Here is a 10,376-nt window from a genome sequence, read left to right on the forward strand (position 1 = left end):
AATTAAATAAGCCAGTGTCACATTTGTCTTGAGTGCCCGACAATTCGGTGACTTATGATGACTGCAGAGCAGGACGCCAATTTGGACCCCTTGGACCACTCGGACCACTCGGATGCTTGGACGAAGGCATTGAGCAAGCCGCGCAGAAGATTTATGAGGTAAAAGCAATTAGAAAGTGGCATTAACAACCAGTGCGGAGCTCGGAACAATTAACAATCGCCACGAGCAACGAGCCATCACACAGAGCACTCGTTTTTTAAGGAAGTCCAGGGAAACGTTTCTCTAAAACAAACACTTTTTAAGTAGCTTTCGTAGTTTAATAGTTTAAGGTGTGCCTAAACTACTCGCAATTTTCGCATCCAATTAGCACAGAGTTTTATCTCTGGCTTCCTCTTGCTTCACCGCGGAGTCAGACGATTCGATTTCCTTTATAACGCCGGTCAATATTTCTACCTCGCTCTTGATGGAGTCCAACACCTTGTCCAAGTCGCCGCGAGCAGGGAAGGAATGTATATCTAAGAAACAATTCATTAGTACCTCTCAACTTTCAGGTACTTTCAACCTACCTCTTCGCCGTAGGAGGATTCTGTGCAGGTTGGTAATCGCATCTATTGTGCGCTCCTTGTCCATGTAGCAATTGTTGATGGCGTCCTTGGTTTTGGCCAGGATCTTTTCCCACCTGAGGCACTGCACCCTGGACTCGTTGTAGGACCGTTCCAGCTTGGCCAGGTCGTTCTTCAGACCCAGCACCGTTAGAGCCGCTTCATTGGTGATCTGCACCATGCGCTGCCGCATGCCCTCGATGTCCTGCAGCTTCTGGTGCTCCAGCTTGTTGATCTCCACCTGAGCCAGCACTGTTGATCAAAGGTATTAGCTTGGTATTACCTTGTAAATCGCTAATGCTCACTCAGCGCATCACAGCGATCAGTGCAGTCCTTGGGCGACACGAATATGTCGGACACCTTGACCACCTCGTTGAGCACCTTCTCGTAGGGCTGGAACTCCTGCACGGTGGCCTTGAGAGCCGCCCGAAAGGCCTTGAGTTCGCCGATCGAGTCCTTGAAGCTCTCAATGCCCTCGCCGAGCTCCTTGTGGTAGAGCGTCTCCGCCTGGGCGGTCTTCTCGGCCACTCTCTTCTTGTCCGCGCAGTCCTTGATGAAGCTGTTCACCTCGATGAAGCGCCTCCTCAGGCGCTCCTGGATCTTGTACATGTTCCTGACCCTGGCGGAGTTCAGCTTGGTCTGCCGCTTGGCGCTGGTCAGCATCTCCTCCTGCAGCTTGAGCATGGCCTCGTGCTCGCGAAGATTGTTCACGAATATCAGCTCGATGGAGTCGCCGGCGGAGTCCGAGTTGGGAGGGATTCTACAGGATTTAAGAGTTTTACAGGACCAAGAGTTGGATTCACTACTTACACGAAGAATTTGTTCTGCTGCTTGGAGCTGATATAGTCACCCACGGCATCCTCGGGCCGCAGGTCCAGATTGCCCAGGACATCGAGCTTCTTGGTGGGCTTCACGCGGGGCATCCTGGATCCCTTTGCCGAAAGTAAAAGCTCAAGTGTGGGTTTTTGTCAGTTTTGTATATTTTTTTGCTTTGGTTACCGCGATACTGCGGCTTGTGCGTTGTGTTGTACTGTGTGCTGTGTGTTTGCTTTTCGGAATGTGTTATTGTTTTGTAATATAAATTAACAAGACCTACTTGGAACATGATTCCTATTTGGGTGACACAATAAAACACTTGGTTGCCAGGAGGTTCCTTCGTCACCTTGGCAATGCTTAAAACGGCGTACCCAGTTTGTGCCATGGTAACTGCAGCTATTTGTTCTTTTCCAAAAAACATTCGGCAAGCCGAATCTTTTATGCCCTTGCTGTTCCAAAAATAATATTAATTTACAATCAAATTCTTATTGAGTATTTATAATATTTATAATTGCCTGGCAAACTCCCGACTAAAAACATCGTAACCAAGGGTAAAATATGTTATTTTGAAAATACCTTTTGCCGAACCGAAAAATAATTTAGGACTCTACATCCTTGACTGTGCTGTCTGCCCCTAGACAGGCACAACTCACCACACCACATCGTTCGTCTATAGATATTCCCCAAGTATAAAACAATACATTCTAGAGGAAGATTATATTTTGAAGGGCCAAGATGCCGCGCCGTAAGCCCACCATAAAGACCGATGTGATCGGCGATCTGGACCTGAGTCCAGAGGCGGCCATCGATGATTATCGCGTCTCTCGTCAGCAGGATCAGTTCTTCGTGTAAGTTGAAAGTGCAATTATGTGAGAGGCGGGAATTAACTAGGGATGCTGCAGGAAACCACCCAACTGGGACTCGGCCGGGGACACCATCGAGATGCTGTACATAGCCAATCTCCGGGAATACGACGCCATGAAGCAGGTTCAGACCCAGCTTCTCAAAGATGCCAAACGGCAGACCGCCATGAATGTGCAGCGCATTCGCAAGATGTACAAAATCCAGGAGCGCCTGCGCAAACGCTTCGTGGAGGTCAACGGGTTCATCAAGGACTGTGCGGACAAGAAGCGCAGCGCCGACAAGTCGATTCGCGAGGAGACGGTTCTCCACGCGGAGGTCACCAAGGAGATAGATGAGTTCAAGACCTCCATTGCCGAGCTGAGCACCTTTCGCCATGCGCTCAAGGCCACGGTGGCCCAGTTCCAGCCATACGAAAGGGTCCTGGAGGAGGTGGTCAACGTGTCGGACATCTTCATCTCAACGAAGGACTGCATCGACCGATGTGACGCGCTAAGTGGGTTCCCTTCCCCAACCCCATACTCTTATCCATTGTAATGCTGTTTCTTGTGCAGTGCTGGCCCAGGTGGAGATCAACAAGCTGGAGAGCCAGAAACTAAATGAGATCGAGGAGATGCGCCAGCGAATGGTTCAGATCACCAGCGACGCGGCTCTGACCGTTCTAGGACTCAAAAACGACCTGGCCCGCCTGGATCGCAGCTATGTCAATTCCCGGGCCACTTGCCTCAAGTGGGAGAAGATACTGAGTGTCTGCAAGGACACCACCTCGCTCTACAACCTGGACAAGGAGCGCATGTTCGACGGCATACAGATCCTCTACCGCATGCTCTGCAAACGTCGAGGTACGTCCTTGAAATCCCTGGACCTTCGTTGATATCCGTATCCATCTCCGCAGACATTGTGCCCAGCTACCACAGCTATGAGATTGACAAGATCCTGAGCTTCATCATGCGCGAAATGAGTCTGCTCTCATCGGTCCTTCAGGAACTGGAGTCCAATAAGGGCGACAAGGTCGGTGCTGGACGTATGTGCTGACCAGAATATAGTTTTTAAGGAGCATAAATAAATGGCTTTGAAGCCTTTGAATAATGGAACCATGTTCAAATGTTTTCTTGTCGAAAATACTTTGCTAATTTCCTCTTGTAAAGAATAGCGGCGCAGGATAAATGTCACTTGATTTATATCCTCTAAGCTGTTTAGGCTTTATCGGAAGCCGAGATGTAAGGACCATCCTCGCAGATTGACTCCACCCCAGGAACTTAAATGGGCGCTCCACCTTCAGCTTGATGGCACCCATAACATTTGTCTAACCTCCATTGGGTCGAGCATTGTTGTTTCATGCCCAAAGAAAATCAAATGGAATTCGATAAAAAGGAAATGCATTCGAGGACAGAGATACCAGAGGCTGGGCAACTTTCAAGTGGCACTCGAACTTCAAATCAGGGAGGGACAAAGCGATGGGAGGGAAAATAAAGTTGGCAAATCGAATCTGCGACATCTTTCCATTCAATTGCCAATTGGATTCTATGGCCCAGGGATAATCTAACTTAAGCACAGATAATTCTTTTATGCGAACATTTTGATTTCTGTCCTCGCATTTACAACAACGTTGCCCGAATGGAACTACCAACTAATTTTTGTGCCCGGGACCCGTTGCCACGCCCCCACCTACGCCCACCCACGCCCACCCGGGTACTGAGCTGAGTCGCCAGCGGAGGCGTGGCACTTGTCTCTTATTCAATTTGGTTTATTTGATTTGCGATTTTTGCTGATATCAGCCCGCATGGAAGCTCCCAGGACTCCCGAAAGGACACTCGGCGATAGACCTAGGCTAAAAATCAAATCAAATGGAAAGCAAACTAAAACGCAGAGACATTTATTTGGAGCAGGAATAAAAAACAAAAAGGAGTGCTGAAGATGGAGCGAACGAAATCGAAGTAGTTCGGCAAAATAAACATTTGGTTTATTTAAATGGACCGTATGGACGACCCACAAGTTGGCCAGTCCGCAGTCCCCTGCAGCCATTTTTTGTACATTTTGGATTTTACTGTTGAGTGCTGGAGCAATTACATTAAATTGCTTAGCGGAATGGGCTGACTCTTGGGAAAATCAGGCAAACACTTTTGATTTGCTGCCTGCAATTTAAATAATTGAGTAACGCATTCTACGCCCGCTTAGATTTGAGTTACTGAAGTGCCTGGCATGGAAATGAATCTTTTAGAGAAATGAGCAGCCTTCTCCGCCTCCGCATTCATTCATCGCAGATACCACTTCATCCTGCCCTGTTCGTATGAACAATAAAGCCTAATGGCATTCCCAGCTAATCCCTTAATTGCATTACAATTAACTGTCTGCGAATTAAATAATATGGCCAGCAATGCGGTGTAGGTGAAACGAGGCCACGAAAATCGCGTGGGTGGCTTGAACACTTTGCGGGAATACTTTCAGTCTGGAGCTCTGAAATTGTTTCTCTCAGTTCTTGTCCAAATTACTTTGAACTTGCAGATGAACTATGCGCAGTGCGATATTGAATTTGATTTGCGCCTGAAGTGGAAAATGCAGAGCATATTTCAAACTCCCATTTCTTCCGCATTCTGCAGAACAGTTTGGGATACTAGCTATACTTTTGGCATATCTTCATTTCAATTTAGGCAAAACCAATTCAATACGCTTACGCTTTTGAGGCATTCTGTGAATAATTCTAGCAAATGCGCCCTTTTACAATTAAACGGATTTCCCTCTTCAAAGCAGGCAAAACTACCTTTCCGCCTCCGCAATTATCCTTTTCGAAAGTTCTGCAGCTTCTTGGCGCTTTTGCTGCCATTTGCTTTTTCCTGCTTACTAGACGAAACACTTAATTTAACTTTACAAGTTCTTAATGTGACGGCCAGACAGAAAAGTTGGGCGAAAGGCTGCCCACTTGCATGGGGCACTGGCGACAAATAGCAATTAGGGAACAATGCCTGGCAAAATGCACGACTGGAGGCCGAAATAGGCGCAATTAAAGGACACTTCGGGAGGACGACTTGAGGCAAGGATTTAAAGTCGAACCCAGCACATCCTGGCGCTGGCTGCAATAAATGTCAAGCGATTATCCCGGACAACAAAGGCAGGCTCTGCAGTCAAAGGAGCAACCAGTCGAAGCAGCCAGAAGCAGCTTGATTAATACTATAACACATGATTTATTATGCCTGTCAATCGGCGGAGGGAGGTCCTTTATGAAAGCTCGCCTCGGAGATGGAAGCCGGAATCGGAATCGGAATCAGAGTCAGAGTCAGATCAGAACCAGAATCGGCATCAGCATCAAAACAGGAATTGGGGCGGCGGAGATGGAGCTGGAGCTGGATTTACTGGCGGAGTCGCCGGGCGACGTGGCCTGTGATAAGATGGCAAATCGGCTTATGCCCTGGGACAACAACAATCGGCATCATCAATTCACTTGGCGACATTAATATCCTCTCAAAGGAACAGGGAAGGGATCCAAAAGCTGTCGGCTGACATTTGTGACACCTGCATTGATTTGTCTTCCTTTTTTGCACCCCGTTGCCATGGGGTATGATGGGTATGATGTACTTGGAGATCCGAGCAACAGGCAATATTATACTCGTATATTCTGTAAATTAAGAAGTATACTCAACATTAACATTAACATACACATATGAACTAAGAGAGCTGTAAAATGCATCTAGCAGAAATGTCATATATTTCAGACTAGCTTCGGTTGTTTGCCAACCTCTCTTGATATACAGGGTATTGTTTATTCGCGGTTTCGATTTGCTTACGCTATTGTGTCACTGGAGTTGGTGGGCGGAGATAAATGCCACCTGCCACCCACAACTCACTTGACTGAGTACCTTTCATGTCTTACAAATGCCCTTTTTATGCGCTAATGTTGCTGCGGCTTCTGGCGACTTTAAGTTACCGGAGCACCACCCAACCACCCAACCACCCAAACACCCAGCCACCTGTCCACCCACCACCCCCCGAATGAGAGCCATTAGTGCCGGGTTCTAATGGCCCGACGACAAGGAGCTGCAATTAGAGCACACTCAAACTGGAAGTCAACTAGTGAGGAGGTGGGCCGAAGGACTTTTCCTGCCTCACATACACAGTTGATAATTTATTCATTTGCCGGCTGGAACGACAACAGTTATGGACTCTGTGTTTGCCGAAAGTTAACCACACACATGCCGAGATGGAGGAGCTGCGCAACCCTTAATGGCTTCATTAGAGATCCGCTGGCTGAGAAGGCAGGACCACCAACCCTTGCGCGGATTACGAGTACAATTCGAATAGAACAAATCGCATTGAGAATTTTAATTTCATTGGGCGTTGCAATCAACGGCTCAACTAGTCGTGCAAAATATGTGTTAAACATCTGCGGGATTGTTCCTTAAGTCCCATTGTTATCAGACCCTTGCTTAAGCCCAAACAATTTTCCGGCCCATTGTTCGATTTTAAAGACTCTCAGCACAACTGCTGGGAAATTGAAAGCGGATGCGGAATTGGAATTGTAAATTTTCACTTATCCAAGCGGCATTTGTTCGCTTTTTATTGGCCCGAATTGGGCCCAGCATATGTCCATGTGTGATTCCGATTGTGTGCCCTCTGCTCCTTGATTACAATTTGCATAAAAATATCGTTCGAATTCTCGGGGCCCCGGGAATTATGTTGCACATTTATGGCCACGAATTCAGCCTTAAAGGAAGCGAACTCTTGTCTTTTATCGCCTTTCTTTGTTGTCCGGATGGAAGAGGCGGGCTCCACAAGGTAGTCGCTGCGAAAGGGTTTTAGATGGATGACAGCTGAAATTTATTGCGCCTAATGATTGGCAGAAGTGTGTTCCCTGCTAGCCTTTTCCAACCACCGGTTGGGGTAGGGAAATCCTGGGGTTAAGCCAATAAAATCTTTTTATTTACTGCAAGAATATGGGGTATGTTTACTATATGCACAATGATTAAAAACTCCACCAATTTAAAGCCCTCTTCCTCGAGTAGAGTTTCAAGAAACTGCCCTTTTTCCAATTAATCCAAAATATTTACAAGGTACACCAAGTTTTCCCTTGCGTTTAGTCTTAAAGCCTCCACTTTATCACCAATTTTAGCTCCTGGCTGGCCCAGAAAGGAGCTGCTTTTACTGCAAGTCTAGGTCATGTCGGAGCTATAATCTTCCTGGACGGAAACGTAACACCATCAAGCGCCACTCCAGAAAACCCAGGTCACCAGGTCTCCAAGGCTGGCCACTCCCCACCGCCTCCCTGTCCACAGCCAATCCTACCACCATCCGTGGCGTGTAAATATTTATAAATATTGACAGCTTAAAGTTGGGTTTATAAGTGACACGAGGCAGACATCAGGAAAACCATCCCCCACGTCAGGAAAAAGGAAGCTTTTTAGGTAACGTCAACAACAACACTTGTGGTCAAACTTGAAAGCCTCTTTGATGGTTTTGCTCCTCCCGGGGTTTGGGTAATGAAGTTCGCCACTCGAGGCTGACAGAGTGGGTGCGATTGGGATGGATACCCATCCGTGGATGGACGGGTGGACGGATAGATGGAGGGTCGGTGACTCGGTGGAAATATTGACAAAGCAATTTGCCTGTCAGACAATTAAGTGCTTAATTGTATGAATGTGTGGCTCGTGGCGGGGTGCTTTCCCTTACAGGGGAAGCACACCGAAACCGGAAGTTGCTTAGGATTAAATCCACTGCGTGAGCAAACGACAACCCCCTCCAGATGATAAACCAATCCAAAGTGACGTGGGATTTATGAGACAGATTCTGCTCTATCTCCAGACAAGTGAAGCAATAATCACAGAGCCATAAATCTCAAGAGCCCTCGGTGGCAAACGAGAGCCAGCAGAGGCGGTAATTTTTAATATAATTCAACATTCAGATTTGGCTACAGCTTCCTCTTCAGCTTGAGCTCCTTCTGCAGATATGGCCGGAATGTCGGGCGACCCTTCCTGACACTTTGTCACGAGGCGAAACAACGTCGAGTGGTATGCAAAAATACTCGTATATATCAAGTGTATTATGGCAGGCCAGGCGGAGGGCGGAGGGCGGAATCAGGGCGGGATCAGGGAGCATCTGAGAGGAAGTGACCAGGCTCAAGGATCCGGACTCGCACAGAACGGGGGACAGATAAGCAAAGTGTGGCAGTGAAAGTGGACTTAGAGCACTTAGCTTAACCGGCACTAAGTGGACTGCATCGCGTAGCCAGATAGCTGCATTAGATCCCATCAGAACGCCATTCAGCTGGGCCAGAAAAGTGTAATCAAGTCGAAAGTCTTACAAAAACACAAAACCCGTCAGCAAACTGGGTCAGGCAAATAAAAAGTGAGCTGAAGTCCTCCGACTCACATGTGGGCCAGGCACTCGCATTCAGCCAGCTTTCCATTCAACAGCTTTTCCTCTCGCTTTACAAATTGTCGCCATTTACCGGCGCTGAGCACCCAAAGGTCCTTCGCTGAAAGTCAACCTGGATAAATGTACCACCCAATCCAAAGGGTCTCACATTTACATCTGCTCAATTCAACTGGCTGCTTCAACTGATTTATGTCCTACAATTGACACGAGATTTTTCGGTTGTTGCCTGTCTGACGAGCTCCGCCTTTAAGCCATGTTGCTTTAAGACACCTATGTGCCACCCAGTTCGCACCTCGATCCGGGCGAGCCACAGACCACAGAAACCACAAGCTATGCATAGACCAGGGCATTCCAAAAACTTAATTACCGCCTGGTCAGCAGCTACTTATTGGGGGAGTTGGATGAGTGGGGCAGCTGGGAGCTGGGGTGATGCGGATCCATGGAGCTGATTGGCCCCTTTGCACCTCATAAAGAGCCACTCAAGCTGGTGGCAGCAGATGGAGATGGAGATGGCGATGGAGCCTCTGCCAAAGTGACCACAATAATAAACGCAATTTTAGCAGAAATCCAATTAAGTGCCGAGCCATATGAGCCGAGATGTCTCCCCAAGAAAGTTTGCCATTTGGCGAAACTAGAAATTCGTCACAAGATTTCGCATCGCGAAGACGGAATGCTCTAACGACGAAGTAATGAAATGACAAAAGTAGGTACCTGGTCATCGAAACTACAAAACTACTTTCAAAACATAGAGCTCAAGACAAATTTGAAAATATGTGCTCAGTGGTCCTGGAAGCCAAATGCTCCTTGCAGCAGGGTATTCCCAACAGCAACTTTCCCCAGCCTCCGGAGCAACAGCCTCATTGATGTAGTCTCCGATGGCAATGACGATGAGTATTATAACCACGATGCGATGATAGCGAGTGGATAGTTTGGCCACTCTCGCCGGCTGTCTGGCATTTATTGCGTTCTCTGATAAAAATTGCAATTATTTAGCCAAAACGCTGCTGGCAGGAGTGCAAGTCTCTCGAAGTCTCTCGAAGACCCTCGAAGGAGGCTGACTTCGCAGAGTGGACAACATGACAAAGTCGTCTGTAATTTATTTCCACTCGGGCTGTGTTTACTTAGCCTGGCCAACGGGATGGGCCAAGTGTGGGCAGCGGGGAGCGGGGAGTGGGGCTCCAAGCAATTTCGGGATTGTCATTGATGTGGCCGGAGGACATGGACGGATGATCGGAGCTGGGCTGGTGATGTGACTGCCAGTGGGCGTCCATTGGAACTGCGCCTAATGAAGTGCATGCAAATCCATTGATGTGAGCACAGAGCACCGGCGCCTTCTAATGAGTCCAACTTTGTGGCTAAAAGGTGTGGCATCTGGCCCAAGTTTTATTGCAGCCCGCCCAGCTTCCTTTAGATACTTGCAAAGTGCTGTGCTGAGTGTTCAACTTTGCTACTTCAAGAGTAACCAGGAGGTGGTTCCTTGGCCCTCCCGTCTCTATTTGCATATACACTTAGCGAAAGGTACTTGCCTTGGTATCTTGGCCCCAACTTGAAACCAGCATAGATAGTAGGATTTTGCCAAATCTTAGAATAAATGTACAGCTTTTAGTTACTTGAAATTGTTCTTAGTTCCCACTTTATTTTTGTTCAAGTGCATTTGGCTTGGCCAATGTGCAGCCGTTGCCGTTTTGATGTTGATAAATGATGTTGCATTTTCATTTGGGAAATTTGTTG

General features: G+C 47.6%; 2 protein-coding genes across 3 annotated transcripts; one reads left to right on the plus strand and one right to left on the minus strand.

The window, feature by feature from the left end:
- Positions 1–303: 303 nt before the first annotated feature.
- LOC6549453 lies at positions 304–1,716 on the minus strand. Of its 2 annotated transcripts, none has more exons than XM_026980384.1 (5): positions 1,699–1,716; positions 1,413–1,534; positions 908–1,362; positions 567–854; positions 304–515 (listed from the first exon to the last, which is right to left on the minus strand). In XM_026980384.1, exons 1-5 carry the CDS (start codon positions 1,705–1,707, stop codon positions 364–366), a joined length of 1,026 nt encoding a protein of 341 aa, XP_026836185.1. In that variant the 5' UTR covers positions 1,708–1,716; the 3' UTR covers positions 304–363. The 2 variants fall into 2 exon arrangements, with proteins under 2 accessions (XP_026836185.1, XP_026836184.1); XM_026980383.1 differs by having other exon boundaries at positions 1,413–1,552.
- Positions 1,717–2,030: 314 nt separating this feature from the next.
- LOC6549452 lies at positions 2,031–3,366 on the plus strand. Its single transcript, XM_001974238.3, has 4 exons — positions 2,031–2,266; positions 2,321–2,775; positions 2,834–3,121; positions 3,175–3,366. Exons 1-4 carry the CDS (start codon positions 2,154–2,156, stop codon positions 3,312–3,314), a joined length of 996 nt encoding a protein of 331 aa, XP_001974274.1. The 5' UTR covers positions 2,031–2,153; the 3' UTR covers positions 3,315–3,366.
- Positions 3,367–10,376: the final 7,010 nt, after the last annotated feature.

This window comes from Drosophila erecta, unplaced genomic scaffold (genome assembly GCF_003286155.1).
Source record: "Drosophila erecta strain 14021-0224.00,06,07 unplaced genomic scaffold, DereRS2 tig00000092-arrow-pilon, whole genome shotgun sequence".
Lineage (NCBI taxonomy): Eukaryota > Metazoa > Arthropoda > Insecta > Diptera > Drosophilidae > Drosophila > Drosophila erecta.

Coding starts and splice junctions, on each gene's coding strand:
- LOC6549453 (XM_026980383.1), bottom strand. Junction 1,363..1,412: donor CAGCAGAACAAATTCTTCGT/GTAAGTAGTGAA, acceptor TAAATCCTGTAG/AATCCCTCCCAACTCGGACT. Junction 516..566: donor AATCCTCCTACGGCGAAGAG/GTAGGTTGAAAG, acceptor ATTGTTTCTTAG/ATATACATTCCTTCCCTGCT.
- LOC6549452 (XM_001974238.3), top strand. CDS start 2,154: ATGCCGCGCCGTAAGCCCACCATAAAGACCGATGTGATCGGCGATCTG. Junction 2,267..2,320: donor CAGCAGGATCAGTTCTTCGT/GTAAGTTGAAAG, acceptor GGGATGCTGCAG/GAAACCACCCAACTGGGACT. Junction 2,776..2,833: donor CGACCGATGTGACGCGCTAA/GTGGGTTCCCTT, acceptor TTTCTTGTGCAG/TGCTGGCCCAGGTGGAGATC.